At 46.1% G+C, this 19,156-nt stretch overlaps 1 protein-coding gene across 2 annotated transcripts; it reads left to right on the top strand.

The window, feature by feature from the left end:
- The first annotated feature begins 670 nt into the window (after window positions 1-670).
- pus7l (pseudouridine synthase 7 like) lies at window positions 671-4,411 on the top strand. 2 transcript variants are annotated; one of them, XM_085902590.1, is made up of 9 exons: window positions 673-1,976; window positions 2,034-2,193; window positions 2,264-2,480; window positions 2,549-2,647; window positions 2,732-2,813; window positions 2,896-3,061; window positions 3,129-3,252; window positions 3,781-3,834; window positions 3,895-4,409. In XM_085902590.1, the coding sequence occupies exons 1-9, from the start codon at window positions 1,187-1,189 to the stop codon at window positions 4,258-4,260; spliced, it is 2,058 nt and encodes a 685-aa protein (XP_085758716.1). In that variant the 5' UTR covers window positions 673-1,186; the 3' UTR covers window positions 4,261-4,409. The 2 variants fall into 2 exon arrangements, with proteins under 2 accessions (XP_085758715.1, XP_085758716.1); XM_085902589.1 differs by having other exon boundaries at window positions 671-2,193; window positions 3,895-4,411.
- Window positions 4,412-19,156: the final 14,745 nt, after the last annotated feature.

Genomic DNA, 19,156 nt, shown 5'->3' with positions numbered 1-19,156 from the left:
TCATTATATAAAACCAAAAAAAGCCAGTTGATGTCATTTGTTGCACAAAGAGAGAGAAAAAGATCATGGATGTCACCCTACTGTGGATTGCTCTCATCTCCCTTCTAAATGGTAAAAGTTGATAATGTCACAAATGACATTATAATTTTGAACTTGTACACATTGTGACTACCTTTGCCCCTTCTGATTTACTGCTGTCAGGTGTAAGCACAGCCCCAAAAACTTTGACTGAAGTCCAAGTGGGCGATTCCATCACCCTCTTCACCGATGAGAACCGCACCGACGAGAAGCTGGCCTACATCAAATGGACAGTTAACCACAAGAAAATTACTACCTACACCGCCGAAGGTGGTGAAAGAAGAGCTAAAGGTTACGCCGACAGGATCGAATTGGACCACTACACTGGGAATCTGAAACTGAACAATTTGCAGCAAAGCGACAGCGGCGATTACAGAGTGGTTCACATCAGATCCGCAGAAGACTTTGAAAGGATGAAGAAAGACATTGTGAAAAAATTGCTAATGCTGGACATCCGGGATTACTCGTACAACATCAGAATTGCCGATAATGTGGCAAACATGACAGAGATCAATGTCAATCTTCATGGCGACTTCAATGCTGATGATCCATTGCTGGCTCTTTTTTAGCAAGGTACTGTGAAATAAATTGCTGAAATACCATTTAGCACCCATTCATGTTTTGCCGATTAATAAGCGATGAACATTTGCAATCATTCAATGTACCTGTTTAAAAACGATTTAATAAAAAAAATAAAATAAATACGCATTAGGAAACGTTACTGTCCCTTTAAGAAAAGGACGTCACGTGACGCGTCATACGCGCCGGAAGTCGAGGATTGAGCGTGCTGTGTTGTTGTTTTGACGTGCCACAAGCGGGCTCCTCGAAAACACAAGCTGCTCACTAATAGACATTGGAGCTTTTCTCGTTTTGTTTTGTTTTCCCCCACAATCGCATGTAGCGATCGCCAAGTGTTTTGCTTTCTATTGTGTCATTGCAGGGACCTATTGTGGGATGACTCCGTTTCGTCGCGGGAGCTGTCTTTTGTGTCAAATATGAAGCGTCTGTTGTTACTGGCTTCGTAACATCGTTCCGGCCAAAAAAGTGGTGATCAGCAGTTTAGGTCCATTCATTTCCTCTGCGGGTTATTTGTCGAGATTCAATTAGAATGAAGCAGGACGGCGATGCAGCCAGTGTGCCCGCGTGCTTTATATCGAATCATGAGGGCTTTCTTGGAAACATTAAAAAGTTCATCCGAGACTTTGTGGTGACTGAAATAGACATCAACGGACGGCAGGTGAACACAGGTGTAGTCACCCAGGCCCCTTTTTGCTCGGAGAAGATCAGTGGGAGCCATAAACGGGATCAGAACCTCCAAGGCTCGGAGGATGCTGACGCTTCGGCCGACTGCAGGTTCGATTTGACCATATCGAGCGCTGACAGTTTGGACTTGAGCATGGTCTTGGGTCAGGCTGTGAGCGAACAGCTGGAGCAGTTTGTGGTGAGTCTCCGAGACGAGGGGGAAGAGGGCGAGAAGTCGGGCCACAAGGAGCTCTCCCTGGGCTCCTTCACCGACAAGTACCAGCGGGCCAACGTGCACCGGGCCGTCCGACACCGCTTCCCCTTCCTCATGACCGTCACCATCCAGCCCGAGATCAGGGTGAGGGAGGACCCGGACTACAGGGAGCTTTCCCAGCTGGTCACCGAGGAGGAAGCGGAAGACTTCTTCAGGTTCATCGACGCCAAAGTGCAGGACTCGTCCTACACGTTTCACGCCGACGACAACAAGGAGCACCGCACGGCCGTGCACCACTTCCTCAACCGCCGCTTCGGCAAACTGGTGGAGACCAAGAGCTTCAACGAACACGAGCGGACGGCCATCTCGGTGCGACTGAGGGAGCGAGGCAGACCCAAGAAGAGGAGCGCCGAGGAGCGCAGGGAGGAGGACGTCTACACAGGTGAAGTCAACGCAGCAAAATCTCATGCTTGCTTCCTAATTTTGGTCTTTCTTCCAGCCTTCACTTTGTGTAAGGAAAACTTGGAGACACTGGAGGCCATCAGCTACATGGCGGCGACCCTCGGCGTCCTGCCGTCAGACTTCACCTATGCCGGAATCAAGGACAAGCGTGCGGTCACCTACCAATCCATGGTGGTCAAGAAGGTCTCACCTCAACGGTAACAAGAGAACTGTGCTTGGGGGAAGATTCAGAAGTTCTTGCAGACCCACCATGTAGTTTCTCACTAGGTTGATGGAAAAGAGGGCGGAGTTTGAGAAGCGAGGGATGCGCCTTTCTCACGTCCGCTCTGTGTCTGAGCCACTGAAGCTGGGTCGACTTCAGGGAAACCACTTTGACTTGGTGGTTCGCAATCTGAGGTCGCACGGCACCGGCGCCGCGCACTCGGGTGTCGAGACGCGGCGTCGACTTGCCGGCTTGGTGGAGGAAGCGCTGGAGAACGTCAAGGTCTGAGAACATTCCGACAGGAACCGTCTTTGACTTGATGACAGACCTGTTGATGTTCTTTGGTGCAGGTGAGAGGTTTTGTCAACTACTACGGACCGCAGAGGTTCGGAACGGGTCAAAGTGTTCAGTCCGACCAAGTTGGGCTGGCACTACTCAAAGAAGACATGGTGAGGGGGGAAAAAGGATCAGGTTCGATTGAATGATTTTCTTAAATGCAACTTTAGTTCCAAGCTCCAAGTTTTTGTGTTCAGGTGAACGCAGTCCGCTTATTCTTCAGTCCCGAAGACGGCGACGATCCTCCGAGCAAAGCGAAGCGACACTTCCTCCAGACTGGTCCGTCAAGACTTCCTGGAAAAACTCCTGCAGTGATTTAAAATATGCTTCCGTGTTTCATTGACTTGTTGTTTTCCTCCAGATAACGCAAAGGAGTCCTTGGCGTTAATGCCCGCCTCCAAAGCTCGGGAGCGGCTCATGCTGCGGGCTCTGAACCGGTATGGCACCGGGCCGGATGGTTGCGCCAAAGCCTGGCTCAGCCTGCCTCACGGCATGAGAGTCTTCTACCCGCACGCCTACTGCAGCAGGTCAGGCGCAAGGAAACACCATTCCGCCCAACCCGTGGAGCCTTCTATAAATCCGTCTGATTTGCAGAGTTTGGAACGAAGCGGTGGCGCACAGGTTGGCTACGCTGGGTCACTATGTTCGAAAAGGAGACCTGGTGTGGATGCAGGAAGCAGAGAAAACGGACGAGTGCGCAGAATGCAAGGCGGCTCAGGTAAAATTGACAATGCAAACCATTGAATGGCCGTTGTGACGCTGCCAACCTTAACCACCAGGGGGCAGTATAAAACAAGGCAGCTTTTTTTTCTCCCATTTCCATAAAGGTGGAATCCAATAATTAAAAGAATTATAGTTGAATTAGAATTAACTTTCGGTTTTTCTCAGATCCACGTGGTAAAATTGACAATGCAAACCATTGAATGGCCGTTGTGACGCTGCCAACCTTAACCACCAGGGGGCAGTATAAAACAAGGCAGCTTTTTTTTCTCCCATTTCCATAAAGGTGGAATCCAATAATTAAAAGAATTATAGTTGAATTAGAATTAACTTTCGGTTTTTCTCAGATCCACGTGGTAAAATTGACAATGCAAACCATTGAATGGCCGTTGTGACGCTGCCAACCTTAACCACCAGGGGGCAGTATAAAACAAGGCAGCTTTTTTTTCTCCCATTTCCATAAAGGTGGAATCCAATAATTAAAAGAATTATAGTTGAATTAGAATTAACTTTCGGTTTTTCTCAGATCCACGTGGTGACCGAACAAGAAGAGCAACAAGGAGTCTACGCTCTCGCTCAGGTACGGCGCCAAAGCCACCTTTTGTATATTGGAACGAGAACTCAAATGCGACTCTTCAAGGTGCTGCTTCCCATGCCGGGAAACACGGTGACGTACCCCGACAACGCCATGGGCGCGTGGTACCAAGAGAGACTAGCCAGAGACGGGCTGAACAACTGCCGCTTCCGAGTGGGCGGACTCAAGCTGAACGTACCGGGCTGCTACCGCCCCTTACTGGCCAACCTGTGTAACCTTAGCTACCAGCTCCAGACCAACAAAGAAGTCGGAGAAGGAGCGGGAAACGGCGGCAGAAAGGACGAAGAACACTTGAAGGTGGCGGCGGAGGACGCCAAGCGTGACTCGCTCACGCTCACCTTGAACTTTGACCTAGACTCCTCGTGCTACGCCACCATTTGCCTCAGAGAGATCATGAAGTGCGACTTCTAGATGTTTACGCACGAAAATGTGTATGTCTTCTGACTCTCGTGGTTGTACTTTGGTTTAATTGTGTGGTGTTTGTATTTGGTGACATCGATGTCAATAAAAAAAGATGAGCTTTTCACCACTAGGGGAAGCCAACTGACTCATGCCGACATGCTCGGCACCTACTGTACATCCATTTTCTCAACTCTGCTCATTAGCTTTGCCGAGGTGATCTCGAATTTGTCCTCTGTGAGAAAAAAAGACCCAGACACGGGGGGGGCTAAAAGGTTAATGAAAGCGCCCCTAAATCTTTCACCTTTATGAGACATTTAAAGAGGCGCTCTGACTTATAATGATGCACGCAAGCCTGCTGAGCTCACTCCTGGGAGGCCGCACTCAATCAAAACTCGAGCCTCTCCTGTGACTAATTTCTGGAATTTTGATGAGTGTGTAAAAGCGCTTCAAAACATTTCCCCCCGGGCTATATTTAATTCCCGTTACTGGAAGATCTTAATGGATGTTTTGGGTTCTGTCGGCCGCTAAGATAAACTGCAGCGTTAAATCATGAGTAGACTTTAATTTCAACTGACACTGATACCAAAATATCACAAGAAAGAGGACAGAATAAAAGTCTTCCGACCTGGAGTCTAAATTAAGCTCTTGAGTCTTTTGCTCGGAGGAGTCAAATGAAAATCTTGGCAGATGAAATGCCTGTTTTTTTTTTTTTTTTTTTTTTTTATGTTCTGACAAATGCTGGCTCAATAGTTTGCTCGCCCCAGGTGGCGTGAAGGCGGGAAATAATGGTGCATCGAGAGCCTCTCCACAATCTCATTACACCATTTTGGTGAACATTGCTTCCAGATGTCTCGACTTTTCCTCAACTTGCAACAAACATCAAAGCGCCAAACTGTCTGTGATGTATTTTTTTACATTCGTGTGCCACCAGACCCGGTCTGAGTGATAATCTGGACGAGATGGTGAATTCACGATGGGATTCCACAATGCTGACTCATCAGTGTTACTTTGCAATGAATAAAAAGATTCAAATCAATCCACACAACAATTCAAGACTTTTTGAAAAAGAGCTAACTTTAAATTCACTTCCGAGTTCCGAACAGAGAAAAAATCCGGCATCGTGGATTAATATTGACCCAGTTCCACGGCGACGCGCTCGGTCGGCGCTTGTCTTGAAAAACCAGCAGAAGGGAGTCATGAAAGACATTTACCATCGGAACCAAAGATACTTGGCGCGCAAACGCGGCTTTCCCTTCCGAGCTTTAACAAAACATATTTTTTTTCAATCTGTTTTTCCTGTGAACCTCGACTAATAGTTCCCCAAAAAGGAACAGGGGGTGGGGGACAGTGAGGAAAAACAGGACCAACTGAGAGCCAGAACGTAGAACCCTAACGGCGCCGATTTTTTTTTTGTCACATGCTTCTGAATATTCGCTTTCATCCCGGTCAATACCGTTGAGGATTGCGTAACTCGGGTGCCCCATGTGAGAGGCCAACATGTGCCAATGTTGACCTGATAACTGCAGTCCAACTATCGACAAGGGAAAAAAAAAAAACATGACACTTTCTGCCACCATCCTCCCTTGCCTCACATCCATCAAGTACCTTGAAGGTAAATCTGGTTTGGAGTCTAGAGTGCAGCCACCTAATTGCCCCGTTGACTCAATCTTGCGTTCTTGAAAATGGGAAGCAGGCCTATTTCGGGAGCAGCTGTGCACCGAAAGGTTGGCGGCGCCCCGGGAGGAAAACCAACTGTCCCCCGGGGTGATTGATGGACCGGTGACTTTCCTCTAAGGAGTTCAACTTGTTATCCTCCGATGACCGGCGTCACTGATGATGTCATAGTTATCTTTTAGCAAACTCTAAACTAATAATAAGATGATTGGGATTGAGTTCAAACAGTTTTACACGGGAATCTGGAAACAATCCAAAGTCTGTGTGCATCGGGCTCATAAGGACACAATGTCCTGATTTTCACGCGGGCCAAGAGCCGAGCCGCCGCCGAGCGAGCGGTTTCATCATAAAACACCCCCAGAAGAGAATCCACTGATTAAGCGCAGATCCGCCAGAAACAATAGACCCAAGAGAAGAGGGAGGGAAAAAAGCAGACGGTTGATAAAATGAAGTTTTGGAATCAAGGGGCTTGCTTGACATGGAGCTGATTGAGTTGTGCAAGTCCTCGGGCGTGGAATTCATCTGGCGATGCGAAAAACATTAAGTGTAACCTCAGGGATGTGCGGTGAGGGGGGAGAGAAAAAAAAAAATCATTTCCACATTTCGTCAGATGCCCGCCAACCCAAATCGGGACTCTGATTCCACATTTTTGCCACAAAAAAGGTGTTGTGATGTTTTTTTTTTTTAAGTGGTGGTCTATGTTGCTGGGTGGCTCGTCATTCGTGTCACAGGCCATCACCTTCAGACCGGATTAAGCAACGTCCCAGACTAAAGTCCAGGCGACAGGATTTGGTCTAAATTAGCGTGTGATAGTACTTTAATGTCTCTGGCTTTTTTTTTTTTTTTTCATTTTGGCCATGTGAACGTCGCGGCCGGCCAATACAAACTGGATCGGGTTCACGCTTGCGTCACTAATGGATGTTATTGTTGAGTAATGTGAGAATTCACTGCCAGGACTGGAGGAATTCTGGGACCGCCCACATTTTGACACCCACACAGTAAATAAAAATGCTTGGAATACATCTAAGTAGTAATCTTTTACGATAATATCGAAGTATCTTCAAACGTGGTTTGATCTGCAATAAACAGTCTTAAGTGTTATAAATAGAACAAAGTTTGAAGAACAATCGCATGCACTATCTATGTCTATTTGGACTCTGTGGTCTTCCAAAGGAGGCCAAAACAAAAGCTTTATCTCGGGATCCGAGAAGCCGAGGCTCAAAGCGGCCGCCTCAGACAAAATGCAGGTCGATGGGAAGTTGATATGATCTATCTCCCATCTGACAAGTGACACCCACTCTTCAAAATACTTAGTGGCTCTGGGAGACACGGAAGAGACCTCGGCCAGAAGACCTTCGCAGCACATCAAGAGAGTGGCACGCTAATAGCAACAATCTGGCTCGGCACTATTCATACCCTGCAATTTTCCCGCGGAGAATTTACGGAAGGTCGTTTCCACAACGGAGGTCAAAGATAAACACCGTTGGTACGCAGCGAGCGAGTTCAGCCAGGCGTCGTTTTGGCAATTAGCTCGGCTCTCAGATTTTGACGTTAACATTAGCAACATTAGCTTTGGTTTGCTTGATATGATCCTGAAGATACACTTGAGGTGTTCCTTGTACGTTGAAGAAAATGTACAGAGCAAAAAAAAAAAAATGGCCGTCGTTTCGAGTACAGTGGCTTCGTGCTGACACCTTGACTTAGTGCATCGTCCTTAATCGGTTAAAGGTTAAGGACGAGGAGGAAAAAGCGGACTTCCTTTCTGTCTGTCAGATGTTTTCTTCATTTCGCAGCTTGGAGCCAGATGGAAGCGGTTTGTTACACAGCCTGACAAATTCCCAGAGAAGAGAGGAAAGCTTTTCCCTGCGCATCTTTAGTTCACCAAAATGTGGGCCCGAGGAGGGTGGCAAAACATCCAGACGTGATGGCGAGTATGTAGCAACAAGGAGTTCAAAGGGCAAAGATGCCAGACGAGGCATGGGAGACAGCAAAGGGCGGGCAGGGGAGGTTGCGCCGTTGTGGGAAGTGGACGGGGAACAGAGCCTGGGACAGATTTACCCTTGGAAGGCAATCAATCTTTTCCAAAAATTCAGAGGCCGGACCGTGTATCGGACAGCGAAAATCACATTGAGAGATCAACCTTCTAACGTCTTATGTCTTTTGGTTTCAAGCTTCTCCCTTCCTGACTGATTGTTCCATCTCAACTTTGAAGCCAATTATGGATAATAGCTGGTGCTCAAGGTGTATGTTTGAACTCTCTCCTGCGACATATGGCTGCAATTTCTGCACTGAAAGTGGGGGGCATATAGGATGTACCGAGGATTGTGAGGGGGGTAAATTTAGTTGTTGTGGTGGTTGCACGCATGCAAGCCTGCCTTGGAAAAGTAAAGACGGTTTGATGTGCAGATGGCCAGATGACAGCCCTGTTTCGCCTCACCCTCAATAGAATGTGGCGTCCCGCCTGGAAGCGTCTCGAATCCTTTGACATTTATATTTTTGCCACCGCAGTCACAAAATCTGATTTGTCTGATTAATCTAATATCCTATGGGAGTTGGAAAATGGTGGATGGGGAACCATTTCTGGTCACTTAAGTTGGACTTTGGGGGCGAGTAAGTAGCACATGACAGGGTACGTGTTCTTACCGTGCTTCTGTGGGCTTTCTCCAAATATTCCGGCTTCCTCTGGTTCTGTGACTGGCAGGCGCCTCTCGCTCAGTGTCATCCATTAACCTCATAAAAACAAGGGGAATATGGTCAAATTATTGTATAGATAATAACTTTTCTTTTTTCAACACACTCAAAGTCTTCTTTTCTTGGCTATCAATCACAAAAGGTGTCTTTCTTTCTATGAAAAAAAAGTCATACTACTGTCATTCTCACATTAAGAACATCCGGGAAGACGTTAATGTTTATATTAGGCACACGGAGCTGGAAAGGTCTGTGAGAATTGTGAGGCCTGAGGAAAAAAAAAACAAAAAAAAACCTGGCAGCGCTTCACACGGTATTCTTTCCAAAAGCACAAATCTGTTTTATTGCAGACTTCTTTTTGTCATACCGACGAGCGTATGAGTCAGATTAAAAAGGAAAATATATATGTAGTAAAAGGGAGGGGGGGGGGGGGGCATAACTGTGCTGACCATGCCAACAAAAGTGGCAGTTTCAGTCAGTATAAGTTACACAAAATAAATCAATCTTGATGATTTTTAAACATGTCATTTTGGGCTCCAATCCTGAAAAGTCCCGCCGGCATTTCTGGCTTCTTCCTGTCATCCCATCATCCTGTCAACTGATCCCTAAAAGTAAGGATGGCGGCCTTGAAACGTTTGAGCGCTTTCTGTCACTCAATACAGTTGCAAAGCGCCGCTCTCTCGTTTCTACTTCAACCACTCCAACTTTTAAGCCCACTTGTTGTGAATTCTCCCGCAGGTGTTTGGCTTCGACTCGCATGTCTGTCAAGCGTCCTGTACACTAAGCAGATAGTCAACAACAACAAAAGAAGCTTAAAGTTGTAGAATGCCACTCACAGTTAACATTTACTGTCAAACTAAGCAGAAAAAAAAACTGCACAATGTGCCGGTATTTAACCGGTACTTAAAATGTGAACAGTTAGCATCTAGTGGAGTCATTTGAACAATACGAAATTTACAAAGGTGACCCACAGCTTATGTAAGTGGAAAAAAAAAATCCCTCTGAGTGCGTCTGGATAAACGATGCCTCGCTTTTCCCACACGTAGGAAAAAAAAAAAAAAAAATGAATCTGAAAATGTTTTTGTTGCCGGGTGATAAATCTGCCAAGCGCTTCGCCGTGGGCTATTATTGCCAGGATGGATGCAAATTGTAGAGCAGCAGGACGGTGTTTGGAGATGACGGCTGTTATCATTTCAGTTATTGATGACTCTCTTAAATGAAACGGCGGTATGGAGGTGGAAGAACTGCGCCATTATCTTTTGGGAGCTTTTATTAAACCAATCCGCCCACCTCCAAAGTCACAAGTTATAGCGAAACAAACGCTCAAGTGGACACGGCTTTCGTCCGAGCACTTTGAATCGGAGAACCGGCCGCATCGCAAATTATTTACTCATGCCTTGAAGTGCCGCTGGATAAATACGCACAGCATTTCTTCGACGCAAAGGCCAATGAAACAAAAATATAGCAGCTGCAGCTGCGTTTTGTCAAAGTGCTGTCATATCAAATGCGCTTCGTTCTTTGGTATTCTTTTTCATCTGCTTTGCACTTCATATTTTGGGAAAACAAAAAAACTTTTTTGAACAGTGTCTACATGAGATTTTCATAATTTACCGTGCAATTGCCACCCCGAATAAAAAAGTTATATGTGTGTAGACTGCACAAGTGTATTCCTCAAAGCCAGATAATCCGCTTGTCAAGTGACCGTAAACTCAGGAGTGTGTGGTCGCCGGTGTGGCTGCTACGTCTGCGCTTGTGATGTGTGACATTCCTGCCATACCAGACCATCACGCAGGTCAAAAAAAAAAAAAAAAAGTGCTAAGGATGCGATGGAAAGCAATTGTGGATAAAAACGAATCAGGATTACCTTGACTGATCATCGGTTACAAAATCCCCATTACCCCATTCATCCTTTAAGAGGACTTTTTAGATTTTCCAAGTCACTATTGTGTTTTTTTTAGTTTTTTCTATTCCACATTTCAATAAGAATTGCGTGCCATCTGGGATTTTCGTTTTGCGCGCAGAGCCTGAGAGAAGATCTTTCTCCCTTCGCACTTGATCAGGACACAAGCAGCAGGCCACTGTCGAACGCATCCTCGCAAAGCCCGCATAAACAACATCATGTCATTTTTTTCGGGCAGATTTTCCGGAGGCACACGACTTCCTCCGACAAGTCACCGCTAATGAGCCACCAAAAACACTCAAGAAAAAAAAAAAGGCTCGTTTCGCAGCGCACGCAACACCTCCGGCGTGTCAGCGGAAATCCAGTCATTCCCCTTTGACGTGCGCGAGAGGAAACTCAGCCAATGTGTGGACAATTAACAAGTTGGTTTGGTGAGTCCACCATGTTCGCAGAATAAGGAAAATAAATTTGCATCGTCGTCAATACGGCGGTCTATTAAGTCCCTATATATCGCACAATCAGCATAAATCAATGTTCTTCGTATAAGAGCACGACAATAAAAAGAAAAAGAGGCGAGCTTTTATTTCCCTACAGCGCCACCTGATTGGCCCATTTTGCCATCATGAAGCAGAATCCATCCGACCCGCAGAATCCAATCCCGTCATTCTTTCAGTCCATGTGCAAATCAAACAAACCAGTGGCGATGGCAGCTGTGGTTGAACGTCACGGGAGAACAATGCAAAACTATTCAACCTTTTTATTTTTTCTACTGTCAAGTTTGCGGTGCACATTCTCAGCCTGCTACATCACGCTGAGTAGCTAGATCAATGTGCGCCGCAGTCATCCAGATGATGACACCGCAATCGATTCGTATCTTGCGACATTAGAAGGCGTGTGTAGTGTGTGCGTATCGGGAAGTTCAGGGGTCAGCGTTTGAGGTTATGACCCAGTCATGTCACGCCCTAATTGTGATTGTCATGTTGATGTTAAGAAGCGAGAGTAGGGGAAAATTAGCAAGCCAACGCTAATTCCACCCGATGCCTTGCCGTTTGTGCGCGTCGGGGCGTTGCGGTTGCGATACGTGTGATATCCGACCCCACGGTAAACAGATACTATTGTCTAAGTCGCCACTCTGGTCGGCGTTAGGATCGCCGCGGTTTCCGAGTCGTGACAACGAATCGGTGTGACGCAAACAGAGTGAGGTTTTTTGCAACACCGCCATCCCCCGCTTCAAAACTGCGTGCGGAGGACTTATTTTACCGAGCGGCCCTCCTCGTCCCCGCTATTGGAATTTACAGTCCGATGGGCCTGCCCGCTAATAAAACACATGTGGACTTGTAGAGGAATGGGGAGGGATGGGAGGTTGGAAGGGGGAGGCCCAGAACAGCCTCTCTCTGTATGCGAGCACTTAGAGCACAAACACACACAAACACACATTCAATCTTGTGTACATATTCGCTTACATATACACTTATTATACTTGTGTACAAGCTTAGTGCACATTCCTCCCACTGCTTATTATTGTATCCCGCGAGTACACGGTATAAATTAAATTAGTGTGTGCCGAAAACATGGGCCAAAAATTGTAACTCATTGGTTGTAATTCAGTTCAGTGTCCAGAGACGTTTAAGAGTCCGAAATCCCAATAAACACTCACATGTGCCAATTATTGCACCTTTTAATTGGACCAATATGATTGTGCAGAGCCCAAGTACAGGTCCGGGAACCTTAGGTTGAGAACCGCAGGTCCAACCGTGCCATCATCCCAAAAAAAAATCTAAACTATTCCCAGCAAGATACATTGTGGTTATCTCATAAAAAGATTCCCAGGGATCTGCTGAAGGCTAATTTGTAAGACATGGTGGAAAAGACGCACACGTGTGCTTCATTTAAAGTTCAGCCAAGCACAAGAACGTTTTCAAAGAAGATTGCACCATTGTACCAGATTGTACCATGACTAAATATTTGACCCGGATTTGCACCAACATTTACTGGTAAACTCGACCGCTGTCATCTGTTATCACATTTTGACAAATGGTTGAATCCCACAATCACGTGACAGAGCAGACAATTCGTCTATTGTTCTCAAACCGTCCCGCATCATATGGCCGTACAGACGGACAAGTGGGGTGGGTTGAGAGTGGGGTCAAATCAAGGTCAAATCGCAGTGTGTACATTAATTATTAGGATAAAGGGAGAGAATAAAAGAATGCCAACCCGACCATCTATGCACATTGTCCATATATGGACCGTTTCCTGACAAGTTCTCAGAACGATGATTTCATCACGAGTTCCTGCCCGCCGGCGGCGTGGGTCACACACTGCCTCAGTGTCAATAATATGCAGCCTACATACATAATTGATCCGTTTCCATGGTGACGCATAGGAGGCACTGACCTGATGAGCTTCAAGGATTGCCGGATAAACCCGTCACCCTTGGCCTCGTTTTCATTTCAAAATGACACTTGGGTTAAATATTATGGGACGTATTTCAAAGCTGAGCAATATATGGAATAAAAAAAATATCGGGATATTGGGATATTGGGACGTGCGATATATGAATTGAAATTTGAAAAAATAGGGCCTCCCCTTTGAGCGCTTCTGGGAATACTACAAAAATTATTTTTAAGCGACAGTATTCAAGCTTGGTCCATAAATGCAGAGTCGGGTCGGGTCAACCAAGCGAACGAGGTCATTCGAGCCGGTCGCCTATTCTCAGATGGATTACATTTTGCGCAGTTAAACAACGTTTAATTAAACAGAAAATAGATCATTTGGCTTTCGAGAGCGTGAATGAAAGCATATCTAGATACACGGGACACGCAAGCCTTGGGCCATGAGCTGCTACTGTGCGCTTGGCCTGCAATCAGGTTCTATTGTGAGTCAATGGACTGTGAATAACAAGCATGGGCGTTGCGCGGGATGATCCGAGGTAAACAAAAGGATGAGATGGTACCAGGGACAAACGCGACGTGGCAAAGAGGTCAAAAACGGGACAGATTATCTTTGGCTTTTACGTCGAGTCCCCCAAAAATTTTAAAGTCACTCATGCAAGGCTGGAGGTCGTGAAAGTGTCCAAGTTTGTGTTTTCTTCTGCCGAAGCCAACAGCAGCCGTGCCAGTGAGTGGATGAATCGTTTCTTTATTCACCTCCGATGGCTGTAACTTAAAAAAAAAAAGTAAAAAATCCCCTCGGTGGTCTGGTTTTAAATCAAAGTGAATTACCGAATTATTTACACATCAAAAAGGGGGGTAGGGCTTCTGCTCAAGTTATAAACTAAATTTGGAAGGAGCCCATTGACAACATTAGAAGGCCCCTAATGTGATTAGCAAACGGCCGCTCAACTGCAGATGTGCGATTGCGACGTAATCCAACATGATGCATGGTTTTGCGTCGATAGGGGTCTTCCCATCCGTCAAACTAACAGACTACCTTTGTTTTTTTCTTTTGGTTTAGCTTTCAAATTGCGCTTATAATGGAATCAAAAACAAGCATCCCCCTGTTGTGTTTCAAGGTCATCCAAAATAAATAAGTCTTGTTTTCCAGGTCTGGTTGCTTATTAGACAATTAAGAACCACGAAAAAAAAAAAACTTGAAAATGCATTTTCCATACGAGGATATGACCTTGCGTCAAGTCTGATACGAAGGTCGCCCGACATCGCAGTCTCGGCTGTAGGTCCCCCTCAGGGTAGCTGACTTTTAACCCCACGTTAGTTTTGGGGTCAGTGGACCTTGACCTGGGCAGTCACAAAGGTGAGAGGGACACCCAACTCCACAAACATTGGCCGTTTAGGGGTACGGCGGCTTGTCACTGGGGTGGTATCCCCAGTTTTTATTTTTAATTTGCCCTGAGGGATACGTTAGCATAGATCGACTCCTACAATAACTCTGACACTGCACACAGTCTGCGAAAAAAAAAAAAAAAAAGTCCTCCAAGATTGACTTTGAAGCCTTTTCCGCGAACATATTAAATTTCCCCAGAGCCGCCAAGTCTAGCAGGCTCCGGTGATTTACTACGAAAGCCTTTGGTGTCACAAGTCAGCAAGGTGAAAGGACTGCACGTATCATTATAGCCAGCGAGACGCCCTACAAAAGTCATCCAAATGTTTCATTTCAAGTGCACGATAAGGAAATTACACATTGTAGCCGCATTTTTAGACCTCCCCAACATAGTACCCGAGGGAAGGCAAAAGATTCATCTGCTACTAATGGAGCTTATGTTAGGTTTATGCACAAACACGCACAAAAAATAAAAATCCCTGCGTTGGAAAAACATTGTGGCCTGAAATCAAGCCTTTGTTTTGTTGTTGCAACAACAAAAGTTTGCCTTTGCCGTGTTTTGTTGGAGTTGAAATCTCCCTCCGGTTATGGACTCACTCTTTTGTATAGAACGACGGGCACGCTGCCGCCTTCGCTCTTGGACTTCACTTTTGGCACCGGAAATATGTAATTATGTGTAATTGTTGTTTACACAAACGGATGACGCAACTCTGGCGACCGACCACTGTCAGCTATTCAGGGCAACAAAAAAAAATATTGCTTTTACTTATTTGATAAGGATCAATGTTCACTGAAGGTCAAACCGTCCTAAATTAGCGCAGAGGAGGCTTGAATTGCATTTGGGACTAAATTAAGAAAGCATCGGCAAGGGCATCTTCTGATATCTTTGTTCCCTGGGGGGACGGCGCTGAAGGTTTTATCTCGATTCCGGTCTCCCCTGCTGCTCCACACAGATGGTTAAGCTCTGTCAAGCAGCATGAAAGGTTGCTTTACGAAAAAGAAAAAAAAAAAAACTTTGTAAAAGTGGAAGAATTATACATTCAAGAAACACAAATATCCTTTTTTGGGGGGGGGGATTATTTTCTGTAATTCTAACAGCACACACTCAGTGGCGAGTCAGCAAGACTTGGCTGCCGCGGCTAATGAACGATGCCAAGGCAGCAGCCTGCCGAGGCCGTAATGGTGAGTCACACCTAACAGGAACATAGCGAGATGCCATTCATCACACACACACACACACACACACACACACACACACACACACACACACACACACACACACACACACACACACACACACACACACACACACACACACACACTCTCGAAACACTGCAGAGTGCAGACACATCCTCAGATCACTTTATCTCCTCTTTATTGTTGCTTTAGAAAATATCCTTTATCCGCGTACTTCCCGCTTGGTCGTCTTTTTCCTCATTGTTAAAGGCTTCGGAAATGTCCAACAACACACCGATGGTGGGAAAAGAGGTGGGGAGAAGACGCCACGTAGTCTGTCTTTGTTGACATTCTTGCGTCGGCGGTGATGCCGCATTTGGTTTATGGTGGTGCACAAATATATAAACAAGTATGTTTATGCCTATGGGCGTTAAAAAAGGACGGCCGGGCCGGAGGATGTGAGTCTAAATGACAAATCTGAATACAGCCAGTATCGTTGGGAATCCAAGTTACTATGTTTCCCTTGGTTGTGTAAAATACAGGAAATGAAACAGACCCCAGAGTTCTTTTCTGGTTGTCTCCTTAATGTAAACCTATTGTCCAGACAAATTCTTTGATATTCCCCGCTCTGCTTTTTGTCTCGCAACCATGCCGGAGGACAGAGACAAGCTGTGAACAATTGATGTGCCCGAGCTGCAGATCACATCTTTTCATCAAACTCCATACATTTGGAATACTTTGATATGGTACACGCCAGGCGAAATCTTGTGGCTGACCGTATTATCCAACCTCTCTGGTTTTCCACGCAACACGGCGTACAGTAAGGTCGCTGGCTTCTCACAAGAAAGCAGTCCATCACCAGCCCGTATATCACAAGCGCCATCCTCCGAGGGCCTGCTCGCTGATTAAGCGCCGCGTATAGGCGGCGTGTGCATACATCATCTGAAACACAACACGCTTATCAGAACGGGGTGGTTTGTTCTTTCGTTCCATTTGCGTGAGTGTCAGGGGGGGGGACATGTGTTTCTCATTGGGCTTCATTTGCCTATCGGAGCCAGGTTCCCACCTCGGGGGTTTACGTCAGGGGTGTCAACGCCTTATAAAGTATTGGCCGCACGACAAACTGATGAATAACTAGTTTTGAAATTAATGGAAAAAAAAATAATCAGATATCTAGAAAAGTGAAGCCACATAAAATGGTGTGGCGGGCCGTATCTGGCCCCCGGTGCCTCGAGTTGCACACCGACGGTTTACGTGCTAAAACATAGATGAGATCAGAAGGAACACCATCTCACGTTACTGGATAGCGTCCAATGAAGGTTTGGAGCACGTCGTTTGAGACTTGAGACCAATATGCCAATGAATGTCAATGGCGGCCGCTCAACAAACTACTTTTCTCTTATCAACCTGAAACAAAGCCGACAGCCCTTCCATCACTTTCTCATTCTATCCGTCTTTTCTGGAAGTGCCTCCTGTTTGCTTTTCGGCTCACGTCTCCAAACACGACACTTAAGTGGCCGTACTCGCAAGAATGGTGGCGTTTCAACCAAGAAATGATGTCATGTTTGTCAAAGACGCGAGCGGGCCGTTTATTGTGTCATTAAATCACGCTTTGCTAACATTTAGGGTAGGGAAACGTTGGGTTAGGAGAGGTTTAAAAATTAGACAACGCCATATCGAGGAGGTTTAGTATTAACTTAAGAGTGAGGTCATTGCTCTTGAGGTTCTATAGGTGTAAAAAGGGAGCAGCTACTACACACGGACAGTAGGAAAGCTCGTTTCAAGTTCGCCGGTCCCTAAAAAAAAATACTGAGATGGAGTTTTGCCACCAAATTCCAATTGTACCAGTTTGGCCGTGTTTGGCGGAAATATGAAATGAATCCTGAAGTTACGAGGCAATCTCGCGCAAAATGAAAGTGCTCCCGTGTTTTGGGATTTCACCGTTTTACAGTAAAGCCCTGAGGGTGAAACTCCCCCACTCCACTCCACTCCACTCCACACACACCGCAGATGGAAATGTAATTGCTCCGTGCAACCGTTTTTCGAAGTTTCAGCAGCGCTGACATGCAAGTTAATGCGAGTAGCACCTGCGTACGTGTTGGATAACAAACGCCGCTGTGCATGCTAGCACTTTAGAAACAATCACTATGAAGTTACACTATCCGGCCAAGATGGCACAAAGTATTGGACTCGGCGAGGAAACGGCACACCCACTTGACGGGATTAACGTTTAACTCGCTCTGTGCCACACACAGCTGTCTTAAAAAAAAAAAAAACGGCGTGCCGCGGCGTCAGGAAGCTATGTGCACATTCGAGTATGCCTCCTGGGGGGTGGAACGCTAACTGTTGATTTACCTCATTCAACAATTACCTCTCCGAGGTGGCAAGAATTCCAAAAATGAAGAATGTCTCGGCTGCACTCCATTCACCCGAAACGTTCCCACTCATAAAAATACCAGAATTAGTTGAATTAGTCGGCTAAGCTTCTCTTGTGTCGTGGCGTATCTGACCCTTAAAGGTCCACTTGTCACTCCGAGTTACGTACATCTCCGGAAAGTGACTCATGTTGAGCATGGAGGTAGAACAAAAGCATTTGACGCAAAAAAAAAAAATGTGCTGTGGTCTGACCGAGTCCACATTTTCAAATTATTTTGAAAATAAAAACATTTGATCTGTGTGAATCTGCACATAAATCCAATTATTCCGATATCAACTTGAACGTATAAAATTCTTCCTGTTCCAACTCATTACACACCAATGCTAGCAACATTAGCATTAGCCTGGTAAAACTTTAGACTTGAACTTGCGCGTTGGGCCTTCCACTCCATGTAACCGAATCTGCCCCGACTTGAGTGAGCCAACATATCTGATGACAGCTCGGCGATAACAGGTTGCCAACCCAATGCAGCCCCCCCCCCCCTTCCCCCCTATCCTTTGACTCGTCTTCCCTCTGGCTACCGTGGCGATGACACGGGATCGCAGGTAAGTAAACATGACGAGTGACGGCGAGTAAGCCAAAGTGGATCCTGCCGCTGCAGACTCAGCTTTTCCAAAATACCCGCGCTGGTATGACAAAGAAAGGACTATTGTTCAAGTCTGTGCTTAGTCAGTGGATGATTCCGATGCCCTGGTTGCCGTTGCGAGGATCGGCTGGACCCACATTCCCACAGTATGATTGACATTTCTCCTCGGGGCCATGTCTGGAGCCACTTACCTCAGTCTATCTGAGGGGGGGTAAGGGGTTTGAAGACGGGTTATTTGGGGTCACCGAGAAAGAGAAGAGGCATAAACCCAAGCCCGAGGGAGGTCACGGCCAGAAACGGAAACTAATGTCTTCCTTCGGCAGTGGGGTGACTCACGCTGACTGATTTAGCGGCTAGCCAAATTAAGAGTATTATTAATTATTCCACAATGTTGATTGGTCGACACTGTACGTGTGTGCCCTTTTCGGGACCTCAAAACATTATGCTACATTTATCTTTGACTACACAATACAAAATCTTGGAAATGTTTCAAGTACAGACGGCAATATTGTCAAAACAGAAGCTCCTCAGGTATGAAACAATAACGGCGACACGTGTATGTTCAAAAGTTCACGCCGACCAACGATGACAGCAACGTGACAGATGAGCCCGGCGTGGCTAAAAGATAAAATCGCACAGCGCCGTCTCCCTGCGAGTCGATGGA

Source organism: Syngnathus leptorhynchus, chromosome 21, assembly GCF_054491065.1.
Source record: "Syngnathus leptorhynchus isolate UIUO chromosome 21, UIUO_Slep, whole genome shotgun sequence".
Taxonomy (NCBI): domain Eukaryota; kingdom Metazoa; phylum Chordata; class Actinopteri; order Syngnathiformes; family Syngnathidae; genus Syngnathus; species Syngnathus leptorhynchus.
This window is presented reverse-complemented; position numbering and strand designations above follow the sequence as displayed.